Here is an 18,374-nt window from a genome sequence, read left to right on the forward strand (position 1 = left end):
TACACTTTCACAAAATGTGTGATAGCAGCATTGTGTTGCTTTTATAACTGATTGAATTAATTAGGGACAGGGAGGGAGTGCTACAGAGGCTGGAGATAAAGGAGGCTGCTCCCAGACAGAGGATGTGTCCTGGCCTGCTGAATTTTGGTCAGGGTTTTCTACTGACAGCCCAGGGGAAGCATCTGTTGGATAAATTGTGAAGTGATAACCAGTCCTCCCAAGAAGCCTACTTCAATTCTGGCACTCTCCAAAGGCATCGTTAAGGAGTCTGAAGCACAGTCTGGCTACTCCTTCCTTCCCAGCAGCGGAACGTGGTAGTACCAATTAAAGGGATTCGTCTTCCAGCATCACAAGTGAAAATGTAGGAAGAAACTGTGGGGAGATCTGCTAATTGTTTTCTTATGGAAAGACCTGCCAAATCCACTGTGGTATTTGTTCTGCAGCCTTCATGTTGTGCTTCTTTCCATACATTAAAAAGAAAGGGATTTTGGACATTAAAACAATTGCCAGGGATAGTCCTTCAGCAGCATTCCTTTCACAGTAGGACAGCTGTACACAAAAATATTATTTACAGACATCTGTAATAAATCAGGCAGTTCTAAATGCGTCATCTCCATCCTGGCCATGAAAGCAAAGAGAAAAGTGCATTCACTCTTTTACCTTTCAGAGGGCTGTTTTTCTAAGGCAGGCCCATGTCCATGTGATGAAGTTAAAAATAACTAATATTTGCATTTGCATGTCCCAATGCTGCAATAAATGTACAAAAGGGATGACATAAAGTCTCCGTTTCCCCTTCATTTCAGTAACATCTGACAGTGGTGGGACTCGTGAAGCTGCATGTGTCTCTACTGCCCAGCTTATCCAGCAGTCTGCTTATAGCCTTTCATTTGTGTTTTTCTAGGTCTGCAGAATGGAAACCTTATATTCTGTATTATTTTTCTCATTTCTTTCCTATTGAGGTCTGAATATGCAAGGAAATAAAAGCCCACCTTGTTTTCCAGTGATTTTTGTATCAGAAATGTGCAGGAAAAATGACTGGACAAATCCAGTTTCTCCCAAAAGACATGTTCACAGAAAAAGTTACAGCTGTGGCTTAAATCTATGTGTGCTTGAAAACAGAGATTCGGTAAATTTGGGGGACCCAACACACCACTAAAAGCAGCTCCAGAAGTGGGACCACTTTGTAGCTGAAGAAAACCAGCTTGAAAATGGAGTCTAAAGCTGTGTTTCCCAGCCTATGGCCTTGCCTTTTGATTCAAGTAGCACAATTATGACCAGCCAGACTAGGAGTATATTAAAATCAAATCCTGCATGTCTGAGTAGCTTCCTTAATACTAACTTACTTTTTGTATTGTTTAATATTAGTTGAATATTACTTACAGCCTAGGTAGTGTTCAAAAGGCATCATAAGTAGCAGTATTGTTGTCTGAAAGTTCAGTGTGAATTGAGATGTAGAACAGTTGCATATTTTGTCCAGGCTAGTAGCAGAGAAAACTCCCAGTGGCTCTCCCCCATCACAGTATCATGCACTCTGGATTGTGGTTCTTCCCTTCAGAAGAGCTGAAGGGGCTTCTGTCACAGGTTACCCAGATGGTCTCTTAGTTGGGCAATGCCTTGTGAGAGCTCCTTTTCTTACATGCAGGTGCCCCTTCAAAGAGATTGTTTTTGTGAAAATTGTTCCTTTCTTGGCTTGGGAAAGGAAAAAAGGAAAGAACTAGATATCTTTTTCTTTTGTCTTTTAGATGGTCACCATGTGTGGGAAATGGAAGCCAAAACCGACAAAGAAATGTGCAAGCCAGTAAGTCTGCCTTAAATATTTTAACATCAAGATGAAAAATATATATTGCCTTCTCCAGCACTGTTACTAAAGAGGGATTTCCAAGGCTTTGGCACTGAAATACAACAAGTACTTAGGCCTCCCCTCCTGGAAATCTTTGTTTAATGTGAGCATGGGGTAAAAAGCCATCACTGGAAGCTATCCCAAAAGGAGAAGAGACCATTTGGAAAATACTTTTTCATTGTCCGGGATGGGCCAGTTCCATCTGCTCATCTTTTGTCTTGCTGGGTCAGTTCTTTCCTCTGCTCCCAAAGCAATTTCTGATAATTTTCCTTGGCTTTCCTCTATCTTCAGCAGGAGAAACATGAGTCCCCTCACAGGAGATCAGGTCCACATTGGAGAAGTGCGGCTCCCTCAGCCATGACTCTAAGTGGGAAGTACGTCCACTATTCCACATTTGCAGGAATATGCAATACTTGCAAACCTGCAGGCAAACAAAAATTTAAAGATCTCGGCTGAATTCAGGCCAAATGCTAAGAAGAGAATTCCCTGTTACTCCTTCAAAAAGCACCAAGGGAGCTTTTGATGGTCATAGCAGATTCACTGTGCATATGTGTAAACTGATGCCCTAGGAGCTAAGTAATTCCTTAGCCCTATGCTGGAGCATTTGGTTTCTAACACTGGAAGATCATCTACACATTCTCCAGCCCTTTTTCATGTTGCGAGATGTGCTTGCAATAGTGAATCTCCCATCCACAGAAGCTACCATGCTTAAAACTCCCTGAGTTATTATATAAAAATATATTTCACTGTGGAAAATGGAAATATTTGAGTAATGCTGTCCTAATGCCTTTCAAAGGAAATATTGTTAGGTTCAGATATATCAGGGATGACCTGCCAACCGAGCTGTTGTGCTTTCTCCTGCTGAGTTAGAGACCACAATTTGATTGTGGTCCCAGATTCTTGACAGAGGCAGGCTGGATAGAGCCTTATCCATATGCAACATCATATTTGCTGTCCAAAGGAAAGACGTGAGGGCTAGTGATTTAGTAAAGATCTGAGCCATGCTAAAATAATTTCCCTACTTTTAGAATCCTTGGCAAGGACACTGGGGTTAAAGGGAAGCCATCCTTGCCTACAAAGCCCACCAGTTTCCCTACAGAAAGTGTTTCTTTTCATTCTTGTGGTTAACTTTTCTATACTATTGTACAGCTAGACTGCCTAAGTTATGCCTTGACTTTAATTTTCTGATTTGTTGCTTCTGCAGAATTCATTGGTGGTTGAGATACCACCTTTCCGCAATCAGAGAATTACCAGCCCTGTTCAGGTCAACTTCTATGTCTGCAACGGGAAAAGAAAGAGAAGCCAGTACCAGCTTTTCACATATCTTCCTGCTAATGGTAACAAAACAAATTCCTTATCTCTGCTAGTAAAAGTGAGAGATAATGACAATACATGGTTCTAATAATTCTTCAGTAATTCAAATATTTTGGAAGTATGCATGGTATTATGAGAGTGAGAATGAATCCAGGAGAGCTGCCTTTGTCTCTGCTGCCCACACAAGAGACCACCTCTGCAGATTATTTCCATTTGCATTGGTGGAAGAGACCAATGTTTCAAGCCCTGTTGAAACAAGGGCTTCTGCTTTTGGGAGCTGAAGAGCCACAGCACGAACTCAGATGTTTGTGAAGGCACTGAGATCTCTGCTAAGCTGCTGTCAACCCTCAGTCTGACTTTCTAATCCCAGAGGGTAAATTTCATTCAAATAACATTTCTAAATTCACACCATAATATTTTTAGCATGCTGGGCTCTGAGCTGGAGGTGGTGTGTGGATTCCCCTTGCAGTCATCTCGCACCTTGCTGCCTTGCACAGAGTGAAAATTGAGACAGACAATGTGGGTAGAGATCGGAGTGCTCCATATAAAAAGCTTCATGGATGGGAAATGTTCAGAAACGTGTGACAATTGGTTGGGTTTTTTTGAGCTTATACTGGTAGCTGTGAAGTGACAATAAAGCCACTCATGCACTCATCATAGTTGAATTCCAAGCAGGCTTGTATGAAGTTTTAATAGCTAGTAAATTTAGATATTTTTTTTAATTATTGTTTGAAATGGCTTTTTTTACTAAGAGCACTCTTTGGGGGAAAATAGGAAAAGAAGAGTGGTTGTTTTGTTGTTGTTGTTTGGGAAGCAAGAGGAATTAGAAAAAAATATTAAGCTATGCTTTCTTGTAGACTTTCCAAGCAAAAACAATCCTTGTCTGGGAAATACCAACAAAGCAATATTCAAGTCATGTCACATGACTTGAAGAGACATGCTAACTTTTTGTAGGTGAAATCTCATAAAGTACACATTTGGAATTTCACCCAGATAGTATGTGTACACTTTTATGGGGACTTAAATTAAGAGTACAAGAAACCTGACATGGCAACAGAGTGCTTATTGCATGTGTTCTATGTAGCTGTGCTTCACTGAATCAGCCTACTTATGCAAACTTCATTCCTAGTGGGGATGTCTGTGCATTTAAAGACTGTTCATCTCCTAAATTGGAAAGGAGTTGTTATTCTCTTCCACAACACTTTTCAGCAACTAAAATTCGTTGTAGAGGCAATCAGGTGTTGCTTTGTCACCCAAGTCACCCTTGTAAATATTTCAGATTCAGGCCTCTTCTTAGCTGCTGTTTATTAAGCAGCATCTTCCCTCCAACCTTTACATAGGCCTTTTTTTACCATTGTATTCTAAACCCCAGGAATAGTGTGCACTCCTGCAGAGTTGGTTTATGCTTTCACTATTCTGTTTTTGGAACATTTGATGTGGAGAGATGGGAATACATACCTAGTGACAGCAGACTTAGTGACAACAGGGAACCAGCCTAGGCTTTATTCTGCGAAGACACTTTTAATTATGGTAATTGTTGAAAGCATTAGGAATCTTGTTTAGTCTGCTGTACCAATTTAAATTCAAGTGAAATGTTTTCATTTCAGCATGAGGAAACCTGAAAGAAAAAATGCAACACCAGGGTAGGGTAAAAGCAGGTATTCCTAGTAAATACTCTTTCCATTCCTATTTGGTTGTCCATTCACATTGTCTTAATACATATGTATATGTGCATGTAGGTAGCTGAAAAACATGTTGTGTTCTTTTCAGCCTCTTCCATAACAGTGGTAAAAGTGAATGTGCATCTGCAATCATCAGAATTAACAGTATAGTATGTTTTTATTATGCTTGTGTTGTAATGCCTGTGTTACTGCTGTAAGGTTTTGCCTTTCTATGGCTGGTATTTTTTTTCCATCATGCCTTTCAAAGATAGATACAATTACCTCCACTAAGTATTTAGAAACCATGAACAGTGATTGAATCAGTCATTCATGCTGCTGTATTTCTAGGAGTCATTTTAGGCTTCATCTGATTTCAGTCACAACATTCTTTTATTGTTTCAAGACACTGTAGAAGAGCAAAGTTTAGCTTATACAGAAAAAATTACCTGACTCAAGAACCACTGGGCGGTCAGTGTACAAAAATATAGATGAGATAAGCATGATTTTGGCCCAGGTAACACTTTGTCTGTTTTTTAAATAAATTCCACAAACATAATTTACACAAAAGGTGTAGGTCTTTGACAAGAAATTGTCAGAATGATCATGAAGTGTAAGATGTGTTTTGCACAAATGAGAAAGTATCCTGTAAGCTGATTCTTCTTCTGTGCTTTAAGACTAATCAAATGCTGCATTTCAGTGCCTACTGTAGTTTTGTAGGTGTTTCTGTGTGAGGGAGCTTTTAAAAGCTTCATGATGCACATCAGACATATATTTTACAGCTCAACTGGACTGTGCCAGAGCAAAATACCAAATGTGGACGAAAGCCTAAATATTGTGTAAACCCCTGGCTGTGCTCCTGGGGTGGGTGTGGGCACACACAGACCAGTGGGAGAGCCATGGGCTCACTGTGCACCTCCTACCCCCCCCACCACGGGGCAGTAGGGGGTTTTTCCTGTAGCTCCTATTTTTCCTCATTCCCTAGGGGAAAACAGCCAGTGGATCCAGGGACACATGACTTCAGTCATCCCACCTCCCATGGATGGTCCTATAGCATCTCCATGGAGTACAGCTCTGTGACATGCAGCCAGAACAAGCTGCCATCTCCAGCAGTGTTATTTTGCCACCACAGGACCTCTCCCGTGCTGCGGAGATGTGCCAGGATTGTACCTTCCCTCTGTTAGCTCAAGTGTTTGGCAGAGCAGGGACTTACTTGGTGAAGATGAGTTTCTGCTTCAGAAATAAAAAAAACTACTGTAAAAATTAAAATCTTACTGCTCTGTAAATGTAGAGTTTAAATAACACAGCAAAAGAGAAAGTAGATGCTTCAGAAAAGGAGCCAAGGTCTTGAAAATGGGCTTGCTTAAGTCTTTGGCTTGGGATACACTGTAAACTGAAGTAATCATATCATTTTTAACTGAAATTTTGATTTACTGTTCTGCAAAATTTGAGCAACTCCTGAATTCTGTATTAGCTTACATTGTACAGAAATTACTGTAATATAATTTTTTTAGTATTATTTCAATGATATGCATCACTGAGCAATTGCATATCAGTTCTGTCCTGGAGTCTGCAGGCTGTAGGCTCTTGAGACTCCTCCACAGACATGCCTGCCACAGAAATATAAGTAGTTTCCATACCATTCTGGCACAGGTGAATTCCTGCAGCTCATATGGTAAGTACTGATACATTTTGTATTGCCACATCCCATCAGAATTTGAGGAGGAAGACTCTGGACCAGACACTGCAGTCAGGAGTCTGAGCAGAGCACAAAGAGCAGACCCTTGGACATTCAGCTTTTAAAGTGCCCCACTACTGTGGCTCCATGCAGGGGGCTCTGCAGCTCCGTTACGTGCAGCAGAACTTTTTGGAAAACCACATTCCAGGGTTAAACTAATCCGGAGAGTCTGAAGAAGAACACAGGCGTGTATGCTGTGGTTCCAAATCCTGTGTTTTCATCTAAGAAAGCTGAAGGAGTTCTCCTGCTCAGAGACTTTAAACAATGAATTATAAGGATTAGATTTCTGCCTGTTTAGATTTTTTTGAGTAGGTGCAAAAAAATAGAGGAAATGTTTTCAAGAACTTATTTTTGCAGATAGGAGTGGGTGCTCTCTATGTTTTCTGTTATACAACAAGTATTGATATCAAGAATGTTGAACACAGGGAAGTTTTTCTTTGAATTTAGTGATATTTGACTAACTGAAGACAGGCTAGTTTGTCCAGGAAATATTTAATAAAAAAGAAAAAGTAAAGTTGTGTTTCCTCTACTGGAATGAAAAATATGCTTTTGCAAAGAGTTGATGATAAAGTATTTCCAGTTTATGTTTCTGTCAGGCTTCTTAATTGTCAAAGCATTATTAAAAGCTCATTTAATTGCTTCTGGTATTTATTAAAATGGTGTTGGGTAACTTTTACTTTGAGATGCATTTCACTACCCACAGGGCCAGATTTCCAACTGCACAGCCTTCACTCACAGATATACCTTTTCTGCAGTTCCTTTGCCTTCCTGCAGACATCTGCAGAAATCTCCAAGATGTTGAACTCCTGAAAAAACCTGACCACAGTGACTTGGTGGGGATGGAAGTTCTTTGAATCTGTGGGTGTGGAGCTGTGCTGAGAGCCTGCCTGTGGTGACTAGATGTTCCTCAGTAGTGTGGTTTTCAGCCCTGTGGCAGAGAAGTGAAGCTCTTAACATGGTAGGATAGAATTGTAGGATATCTCAAGTTGGAAGAGACCCATAAGGATTATTAAGTCCAACTCCCCACTCCTTGCAGGACCACCCCTTGCTGTACATCTGAAAAGGGTGAGTGCTGCCCAGGGCACATTGTCATCATCATTTTCCTGATTTACTGCCTCTGCTTTAAAATTATCCCCTGCCCACCATACAGATGGGCACAACAACACTTTTCTCATGGCTGCATTGAGTAGCCATGCCTCTGTTCCACCTTAGCCCTTCCACCCACACCTCACTCCCTGAGTTAAAAGATGACATCAGCCCCTTTAGCAGAAATGAGGATGCAAAGTGTTGCAACTGATGTGGCACAGCATGTGGCTTGTGCTGATTGTCTCCTGATGCCTCTCACCTCTCAGTATTTGTTGAATTTTCCTGCTTGAGGTCAACAAAATTATTTAGCCTAGTCCTTTATGCAAAACAATGGTGATCTGGGACTGCTGGGGGAGCAGGGCCAATGCAGAGCCTGTGCTGTGCAGGGACCGCAACCGGTGGCTGGTGGTGGACAACCTCAGCAGCGCCTCAGCAAAGGGACGGAGTATGGCTGAGTCAGGCCTGGAGCCTTGGACCTGTTGGAGGTGTTTTCATCCCCAGGAGCATCTGGACTGCTGCAAACCCAGCACATAGCAGGACAGGGCAACAGAAGGGATGGGGTGAATAAGTGTCCCAAGGGACTTTTATTTCAGGTGAAAAGAGGGATCACAGTTACTCATTTTTTACACTATACACTGATACAGTTTGTTTTGGCTACTCAGTGGCTGACTGTTACTTTTGACACTTAGCAGATTAACTAAAAGCAGGTGAGTTTTTGTCAGAGTCCTATTCTCATTTGTAGCAATCACAAGTTCATCATCACTGAGTGTATCAGCCCCTCCACTCCCATCCAGGAGCCATGGGAGGTCTGTGGAGGAGAAGAGCAGGTGTGTGTTGCACTCACCAGCATTACACCCTCAGATGCTGGGTACCCACTGGAGCTGCCCATGCTTTGTGCATTGCTCAGACTTCATCCAGGTGACATCCATTTTCAGCAGTCAGACAGAGCCCTGCCAGCTGCATCTGACCTGCAGACAGTCTGTCTTGATCTGTGTAGAGGCATAGGAAGAACATTGCCTCTCTGTGGTGCTCCATCTTCACCTGGAAGGCCAGGAAAAAGCATCACCTGTGTGATTGCCCTGAGAAAGGCAGGGGTGGACAAGTGCTCTGTAGAAGCCCCTGGCTGTGTTCTGACCATCATCAACAATCACTTCTAACAGTTAACTTCCAGTGCATAAAGTTTGTCAGTACCTAAACTTTCAAATATTCCCCTTCAGGTGAAAAAACCCAGTCTGTAATTTTGGTCATTGAACTCCTCTGCATGAGCATTTTGAGGACTCCTTGCCTTGCTTCCCAGTGATTTCACATGCAAGCAGGGATAAAGTCAGCACTAGTGGTGCAAGGTTGTGCAGCATCATCAAAAAAGACCTCAGCCCAGTGGGTTTTAACATCTGACAGAGGTGACATAGAAAGCCCTGGCCAGTGCAGACTGGATATTGTGCACAGTTAAATATCCAGTTGACAGCAGCAGTGGAGCCAGGTGTTGCACCATGCAGCAGTAGAACAGCCCAAGTGGAATTTCTCTCTTTCTTTTGAAAGAAAGCTAATGCATAATCTTCTCTACTAGAACAACACAAAATGCCCTCTACCTACTTTCTACTTCTCCCCACCTTGTTTAGAAGGGCATGCAACAAACTATAATCTTCTGTCTCATAAATATGTGTAGAATAACCTAATAGTTTAACAGTTGTTGAAAACTATTTAGCAAATGAGTTAGCTGGAAAACACTTTCAAATCAGATAATGTCACTGTCTGAGATTATGTGGTGAGGTGTATGCACCTTTCCATCTCCTCGGAGCTACTCTTATATGTAACTGTACATATTCATCTGAATCAGGAAAAATCTAAACATAAAACTCAAAAAGAGCTGGTAAGCATGTTTTAGAGTTAGCCCTCCTGATGAGTAGCACCAGCAGTAGTGTACAAGCAAGAGAGGGTGAGTTTGGATACTCATGCAGATAAAAGTTGCACACACACCTGTGCTCCTGCAGTGTCTTGATGGCAGGAGGCTTCCTTTGTGTTTGAGTCACCATGCACTGATTTAGTAACTAAAAGCAAAGGCTTGATAGCAGCTTGACCTTTAAAAATGCTTTGGTTTAATAGGTGCCTAGGGAAAATATCAAGTTCACAAACAGCATCTGCACAGGTCCCCGTAGTTGATTGTCTCACAAGATCCCTGGGACTGAGTGGTTATCCCTTGTTGCTGAGGTTGCCACTGCTGCACATATGTTGGCAGGGCATTTCAGCAAGTTTTGCTCAGCCGTGCTGCTGCGGTGTTACTGAAGCAGGGATTATGTTTTGTGAGGGCAGCTAGCCCTTTGCCTCTCCCCAACACCGTCTGCTCCACAGTCAGAACAAGGGGTGAGGCCTCAGGTATGCTGGATCCAGCTAGTGCTGCAGCAGCAGCCAGGATTTTGTCTTTGCACAAATCCAGAGTGGCTAAACTGCACATGGAGATGTGTCCACATCCCTAATTAGTCTCTGGTCAACCAGCAGGAAAGCCGTGACAGGAGCTGGGGTAACCAGTGCAGGCCTTCAGAAGGTGTGCTGCCACCTGACTGACAAGGAAGGATTTCAAAGGCACAAACAGCCTTTCAGAGCTCAGCTCAGTGATGGGGATTTAAATAGCTAACCCCTCATCTCTCTTTGAAAGTCTCATCCCAAACTCTTACCAATTGCCAGACATTTAGTCCAGAAGTTGAAGAAATATATGTGTGCACATGTTGAAAAAAGTAGTGTTTTTATTTTCATACTCTTAACTAAAATCTGTGTGCAGGTGCCAGGGAACTACATCATAGTCTGCATCATGAAAGGAAGCTATTTTGTTGGATAAGTTCAATCAAATTTAGGGTAAAATAAATATATTTTAGTTCCATAAATGTCTACACTGATAATACTACATGGAAATGGGAATTAGATAGTTGAATGTTAATCAGGATAAACATCTGTTCAATTGATAATATTTTATTTTTTTTAGTTCACATATTTTAATAACATTCCTCCTTCCAAAAAAAAAAAAAATCCCATATGGATTGCTGAAGTGCAAAAGCAAACACACACTTGTTACAATTGTCAAAAAATATATATAGTTTATATCTGAGCACTTTCTGACTCCCTTTACTGAATATGCTTGATTTATTATTTTTCTTCTAGGTTTGATATATTAACTTTTTACCTGCTAGAAAGGCCTTTCATTTAAATGTGGGCTTGCAGAACTGGCTGAAATATTTCTCCCAGATTCAGACACACACAGAAGGACCATTGTCTTCTACCAGTGCCTTGGTATGATGTCATAACCCTGATCTCTCTGAGTAAGAAGCTTTGATTTATAGCTAGGGCTGCTGCCAATGTGTGGTTCTTAAAACTTCATATTAAATTAAATGACATAATGATATGAGTTCAGAGCCTAAGAAGGCATCACCAAACTATTGAAAACCAGTTAGAAATTAATTTGCTTATCAGACTAATTTAGAACAGTGACCTCTGTCATATTTCAATATTCAAAATCAAGGACTGTTTAAAACCGCCTGTCAGCTGACCTAATGCATTGTGAAGTAACAGGCATTTAAAATTTCACCGTACCAAACTTGCATTCTCTTTTACCTTTTTAGGCAAGGGCCAGATCCTTCAGCACTCTTAAATGAATAATGTGGCTTCAGAGTGTCATCTTTTGTGTTTACAGTTTCATAAATTCTGGCTTCATTGCTGCAGTTTATTATAGGCAAATATCAGTGTATCACAAATTCAGTCACAGTTCTGCATTTTAGCCAGCTGAAAGTCTACAAGGCTATGTGCTACCTCAGCATCACAGAGCAGTTCTGAGACAGAATGATTGTTGCTGTTTGGTACGGCTCTGCTAGATTTAGGAAGTGACTGTTTCTGCTGAAAGTGCTCACAGGTTCTGAAAAGCTGTAGGGCTCTGCAGTTAATTGCTAGCCCCAGGCCTGCTGTGTGACTAACTAGAAGTGTCTCTTTTAGCTGGCAGGGCTTTTCCAAGTCATTCAAGATTTGAAATATTTGAGCTAGAAGTTAGTTAGACTAAGACTGTTCTCTGTTAAATATTAATCCTGAGAAATTTAGTGGTTCTGTCTATATCACATTTCATCTCCCGCTGTGAAATACTCACTTGTGGAAGTCAGTGATGATGGAAGTGGATGTGTGTTATGGCAGCTAGCTTACCATGCCTCCACGGTGATGTATAACAGGGCTCAAAACCTCTTTTTTGGTCTTGGGTTTGTAAAGACTAGCAGCTCATCAAGCATGAGTCAGTAGATAAATGGTAACACGAGTGCCCAGCTGGCCTGTGAACAGTGCTGTCCACTATGTTGTCTTGTGCAGAGGGTGCCCCTGTGAACTGCCTATGCTTCTCCTGTGCAGAGCCCTGATTTGGACTTCATCCTTGAGGGACCTTTCCAAGACAGGGTATTCTATTATTTTCTTATCTAGGAGAAATTGGTGAAAGTCAGTACTAAGGTTTGTATCTTGTTCTAAATCAGGTGCAGTTGCCCAGCCCAGCTGAGCATCTCAGTCCCCCAGAAATCAGTGCGACAGTGGGTGAGAGTGTGTTAGTTCCTTGTAGCTTCATTACAGTGTTTGAGTAACACCATAGACACTGTGATGGTCAGTGGGTAGCCAGTGAATACAGTTACAGGCTGTTCCTGCATTTGTTTGGAGAGGTGTGCCTTGAAATACCCATAGCTCTTATTTTGGGCTCTCTAAAGTCCTTTGAAAAGTGGAAGAAAACAGTTTCCCTTTCAAAGAAAGAATATAAGGTGATTTACACCAACTTCTGACACAATCAGAATTGATATTTTATTTATATTTATTATTATTGATATTTTCAGAATGACCAGATCAGACACACAGGTAGTTTGAGTTGAGTTTGCAAATACAAACATTGGCAAAGATTTTTGGTCTTTGCTACTCTGTTTGTTGAAGATACACAGGCTGGGGAGAAGCAGGTAATGGGACAGAGCGACATAAATAAACCATTAACTGTTGTAATGTAGTAATTTGTGGTATTGTGTCCTCCACAAGTCAAGTGCTACAGTTATTTATGCAAAATACTAAAGTTGAGATCTTGCCGGAAGGGGGAATATTAATGTCTTACATTTTTTCTGACATGCTCAGCTTTACAGGTCTGATTCCATATAATCTGGATCATTAGTAATGGTTTCTTCTACAGACCTCCCTTCTCCAAACTGGTACCTCATGAAGATGTTTGCTATTTTTTTAAGGCGGTTGACTGGCTGCTATCCCAGTCTGTATGATGCTTGCACTCACTCTGCACAAGGTTAATGGTTATGCAGCTGGCAAAACATAGAAAAGTCAGATAAAAATCCCTTCACCATTTCAGCAGGAATACTTTTTCTATCTTCCAGTGTGATACTTATTCTAATGATGAGATTAGCATACAAACAAAATATATGAAACTGAGCAAGGGCTGACTTTCTTTACTGTGTTGATAAAACACATTAAAAAAGGTAATGAAAACAGTTCAGTTGAACAAGTTCAGGCAGGTCTATGCATAAGTGCAGATAGTATTTGTCCATTTAAAGACAATTTGTTTCCCATTACATGAAATAACTGATGCCCATAAGTATTAGTTCAAAGCAAATCAGCCCTGACCAGTCTCTGCTTTCCCTCTGAATTTGTAGGCTCCAGGAGTGTCTTTGGCTGCTGTCACCACCTCCAAGTGAGTTTTTGGACTAACAGGTGTGGAATAGAGTCCTTGCCACCCATCAGTCCTTCACCTGATGCAGAGCAGGGCTTACTGGTGGTCTCCCATTGGCTGCAGTATGTGTAGCAACACACAAAAAAATTCACAATATTCATGGCCATTAATAAGACCTCCAAATGCACCCCATGGCATTGCTTTTGTAAAGAAAAACTCATACTTAAGTGACAAAAAAGTGCAGTAGTGTGCTGCAGAAGAACTACAATGAAAAGTCAGCCTGTGATCAGGAACTTGCCTTCTGTAAAGCCTCCAGTCTGCCTGCCACCAGGGCTTATAATCCTTCCCTGGGTTATAACAAGTCAGACAACTCCAGGGTTTATTGGAGTCGTATTGCCAGTGGTTGAGCATGGAATTATTTAGCACAGGTGTTTCTATAACACTGATATATTGGGAAAATTCAGTGTTCAACAACCATTATATTTCCAGCTGTGCTATGGTTAGTGCTAACACAGTGAACCTAATATAAAACATGTGAGAATATTTGCTAGCTCAGGAACTTGTTAAAGGTATTTTCTTACAATATCTGAATTTCTGTGTTTATCTAGGTGCATTTCTTCGGTCTTGCATTTTCCTAAAGGGTGTGATAGTGGTTTTGTAAAGCTGTCACTGAATGTGGAATCTGTTTCTCTCCAGCCAAATGCATTAGTAGCCCTGCTAGCCAGTGTGCAGCACACAAGCTGGTGAAAATAAGCTTATGAGAAATCCAATGACTGTCCGTCACACCTAGCCTATTTGTCTTGAGCAGCACCTGTGTATCTGTTACATATATAGATCTGTTTTTACTGGGGTGCTAGAAATCTTGAAACAAGTGTTGCAAGCATCTACATGTAAAAGAACATAAAAGGAACAAAGTTAACAAGGGGCACGAGGACTGTAAAACAAGGGTAGTGAAGTGCATTCACCACCAACAAAATCCATGAGTGTTAAAAGAGGTTTTATATGTACAGATGGACACGTGTGTTTTAAGGGGCTCAAAAAGACTCATACACAAACATAATAAATGGCTGGAAAATGTGTGGTTTATAAAACACATGCAAATAAAAATACAGTCAGAGACACTCGTGCAACACACATGTATCTGAGCTCAGTTGTAAAAGATGTTTCATTATTAACTTTGTGCCACAATGCATTGGTTATTAGAATATTATGAAAAATATTCTCTAGTGTCACCAGAATTTTTTTTAGAAAGAACATAAATGCCACTATGCATCCATACATGATCGTTGTATGCATTAGAGTTGCATCTGTCTAGAAAAAAATACATCTACAGTCTAACTTGTCTCTATTATTTGTAACTTTCCTGACAGAGAAAGTGGATCAGTTTTGCCTGTGCACTGCATCTGTTGTAGGAGAAGCTTCAAAGACATCTCTCTTTGATTTGAGAAAGTGAGCTAATGTTGAAAAGACAGCTCTTTTGAGAAAGCATCTTTCTTTGATTGGAGAAAGCATCTTTGCATCTGTCATGACTGAGTTGATGCTCACTGACAATCATTTCCATCCACATTCTGGTAGTTTTTAGAGACGTGACAGCTCAATTAGGGCATCATTTGGGACAGTGGGTAGAGCAAGCAGAGGTCTAAAACAGGAATCAGTTTTTCTTGGTAGTCAGAGACTGACTAATATTTGTTAGGAGCTGGCATTAGGAAAAATCAAATACAATTGTGTAAAAGAACTAAACAAATCAGATCCTACTCTTTCAAAAATATCCTCATAATTGAAAACTTCTTGTACGTAGCACTTTGTCATGTATCTTTGTAACTTTATTTTCATTGAACTCTAAAAGCCCCATCTCTATTTTATTATGCTCCAGTTTACCGCGAGTATAGACATTTATCAAATGGGCCATCGGTAGCTGTAGAAATGCAGTAGTCTATCCAAGTTAAAATTCTTGCCTTGATTACTACAAATCCATGGAGCCCTTGGGTCCAAAGCTTCCACTGAAGCACAGCTATTTGCAAATAGATTTTTATAGCACATTAGTGCTGGAGGAGAGTCCAAAGAAAATAGTCCTTTTCAATATTAGAACCAGCTGTGCCTTTCTTGTGCTGATGACTCATTCATTTTTTTTTATAGGGTGGGAGAACTAGGCAAAAGACACACAGAGTCTTATTCACGACGTTGTTTGTTTTGCAAAGGGTATCCTAGCCACAAGCCAACTTGATCATACCAATACGCAAGTCATGTTTATTTAAAACCTTTTTTCTTTTAACAGTTCCAATTATAAAAACAGAACCCACAGATGACTATGAGCCTGCTCAAACCTGTGGACCAATGAACCAAGGCTTAAGCCCTCTCTCTAAACCATACTACAGTCAGCAGATCATGATGCCCCCTGATCCTGGTTCGTGCCTCGTGGCTGGCTTTGCCTCCTGTCAGCAGAGAAACGCTGTGATGTCACCTTCTCCCAGCGCAAGCCCCAAGCTGCACGACCTTTCATCCTCTCCTTACAAGTGCATCCCCAACCCGGGCCACAGTCACCTCGGACTTCAGCAGCCTGCTGGAGGTGTCCCCACCATACAGGAAGTGCCAAGGTCTATAGTTGTGCATCCAAGCCCCCCCGAGCAATCATCTCACGTCATGCTGCAGCCGCAGGTGAGTCAACATCTGAGCAGTAGCTGTTCCCTTGGTTATCAACAAACACTCTATCCCAACAGTCCCTCTTCTCCAGTTCCATCTGTTACCCAAGAGCCAACCTATTTGCAGTCCTGCAGTCCAACTCACTCATCCATAATGGGTCAACAGCAGCAGCAACTGCCGAAGGTTCACAGAAATGAGTCTCCAACAACCCAACCACTGTCATTGCCAGAGTTGCATGAGGAAAGTAATCATAATTTGGCCCCTATTCCTGTAACGATCAAGCGAGAACCTGAGGAATTGGACCAGATGTACCTGGATGATGGTAAGTCTTCCACGGCACAGGTTTGCGTTCACCATGTTGCTTTATCAATGAGTTCCCTTAAACTCCCCTTCTTTTGAATCCTCGTGGGAAAAAAGTTCCATTTACAGCCTGGTGGAAAGGTGCGGACTTTGCTTGGATTGTCTTTTTACAGGAAAGGATCCTTTAATTTCATTTGCAGTAATGAAACTGCATTATCTAAGCAATAAATGTTGTTAGTTAGCATAGAGTTCTAGCTGCATGGCCAACAGCTATGTTGTAATAATCTTAACTGTATGTTCTTGGCTTACACCCATGTCAGTGACCTGTGGAGCTGCAGTGAAGACATATTTAACACTGTCCCATTCATAATGCAGTGAAACATCTGATGTGCAAATCTGTTCACTGAAACGAAATGTTAAACTGCTCTACTTCAGTTGAAAAGGTTCAAATTAAAAATGGAGGTGTATCTTTCAGCGTCACTTTTCAGACTGTTTGCATCTGATGTTTAAGACTACATTTTTTCCCATTTTTATTGCAGCCTTGCTACTGCTTTTTCTTTTCTTTTTTTTTTTTCTTTTTCTAGTTTTGTAAGATTTTGTATGTATAGATATTCTACATGCCGCACTGAAAAGTTGAAATGCTGTGATAAACTTGTAAGACCCTAGTTCCCAAATATTTATTAGTTGGATGTAATAAAAGGGATAATATGGAATTTGGTTATGTGACCTTACTGAACTTTGATTTAGCATTTGCTGCTAAGTATCCCAGTAGTATTCTGGGCCCTTACCTTAATTCAGGATGGGAATTCCCTTCCAATAGCCACAAAACTTCATATAACATACCATGCTTGTTGAAGAAGAAATTCCACTTAAATGGCTGCATTGAAACTAAGTGATGCCAAGGAACATCTGAATGTTATTGTCCTTTAGGGAGAATTTAAGGACAATTCGTTGCACTGTTTTTTTTTTTTTTTTTAAAGGACATTTCCTCATTCTGTTTTAAACAGCATTCTACTCACTGAATTAGGATTGCAAATTAATGTTCTGGAGCCTGAGTAGCAGCTCTTTGCTTTTCAACTCTAGGAAATTATTTTTCTTCACAGAAGTGGTTACTGGTTACATGATAGAAAGGTCTAGGGAACTTTCTAATTAGGAGATAAGGTCACTAGTTTTGCACAACACATCTTTTTGACAAGGTTTTCTTCATACAGAGTGCATTTTTATCTCTTACCTATGCTGCAAGGAACATGATTTCAACAAGCTAAATGAGAAATGTACACAAACAAACAAAAAAAAAAAGCCTTACCAGAGTTTTGGGGTTGAGAAAAAAAAACAGAATTTATGTATGTAAGGAGGAGAATTTAAATAAATCTAAACCTAGTGTATAGCTGTCTTTTGAAAAGTGCAAGAAAAGGCAGCCTTCCTGCCTTACCTCTCAAAAATCCAGCAGCCTCTTCTCAGACAGAACCATGAAAGCTGCCTTTGGCTGGTCCCTACTGGAGACATGGGAATGTGTCTCACGGATGAAGGATGAATGAAGCTCCTCATCCATGTCTGCTTTAGGAGACATGGATGAGGAGCAACAGAGGAACTTTATTACCATATGGTCTCAGAGAGGGGTTTTAGTATCTTCAGCAATGCTCATCCTCTCTGAGAAAGTGCAAGTGGTTTTGCCTTTAACTTTATCTCTGTTCCATCACTCCCCTCTGGACACGCATGCGTACCAGTCCTCTAACAGATTATCAGAACTAATTGTAGAAGCCACCATGTACACCTACACTGATACCTGAGGCTGACTTTGAGGATCTCTTCAGCTAGCCAACCCAGATATACTTCCCTTTGTCATCCAGCAAGCTTTCAAAATCCTTCTGTGGCTGACCACAAGAACTATAGACCAAGAAAGACATTAACAGTCCTGATAACAGTATATAATAAGAAGAAGCCCAAGCCTTTGTAGTTCAATGAATTAAGTACCACCAGTTCCCTCTAAGGGGGTCAATCAGAAATGGCTAAAATGATATTTAGGTTTGTCTCAGGGATCACACTTTTGGAGCTCAACCCATATGAGCAGCCTTTTCCTATCTAAACCTTATCTCACTGCCTGAAGAAAAGGTCATCTGCTCT

At 40.9% G+C, this 18,374-nt stretch overlaps 1 protein-coding gene across 6 annotated transcripts in view; it reads left to right on the plus strand.

Annotated features, from left to right (window-relative positions):
- NFATC1 (nuclear factor of activated T cells 1) overlaps positions 1-18,374 on the plus strand; it is a 108,658-nt gene that overhangs the window by 61,871 nt on the left and 28,413 nt on the right. For 2 of the 6 annotated variants that reach the window (XM_085571543.1, XM_085571545.1), the window contains exons 7-9: positions 1,743-1,798; positions 3,045-3,177; positions 15,586-16,474. In XM_085571543.1, the coding sequence (XP_085427669.1) occupies positions 1,743-1,798; positions 3,045-3,177; positions 15,586-16,349 (953 nt within the window). In that variant the 3' untranslated portion in view covers positions 16,350-16,474. Of the gene's footprint in view, positions 1-1,742; positions 1,799-3,044; positions 3,178-5,797; positions 7,044-15,585; positions 16,475-18,374 lie in introns of those variants that run through there. The other 4 variants (XM_085571544.1, XM_077785510.2, XM_021553413.4 and 1 more) reach the window with 4 other exon arrangements.

The sequence above is a fragment of the Lonchura striata genome, chromosome 2 (assembly GCF_050655825.1).
Source record: "Lonchura striata isolate lonStrDom1 chromosome 2, ASM5065582v1, whole genome shotgun sequence".
In the NCBI taxonomy this organism is placed as follows: Eukaryota; Metazoa; Chordata; class Aves; order Passeriformes; family Estrildidae; genus Lonchura; species Lonchura striata.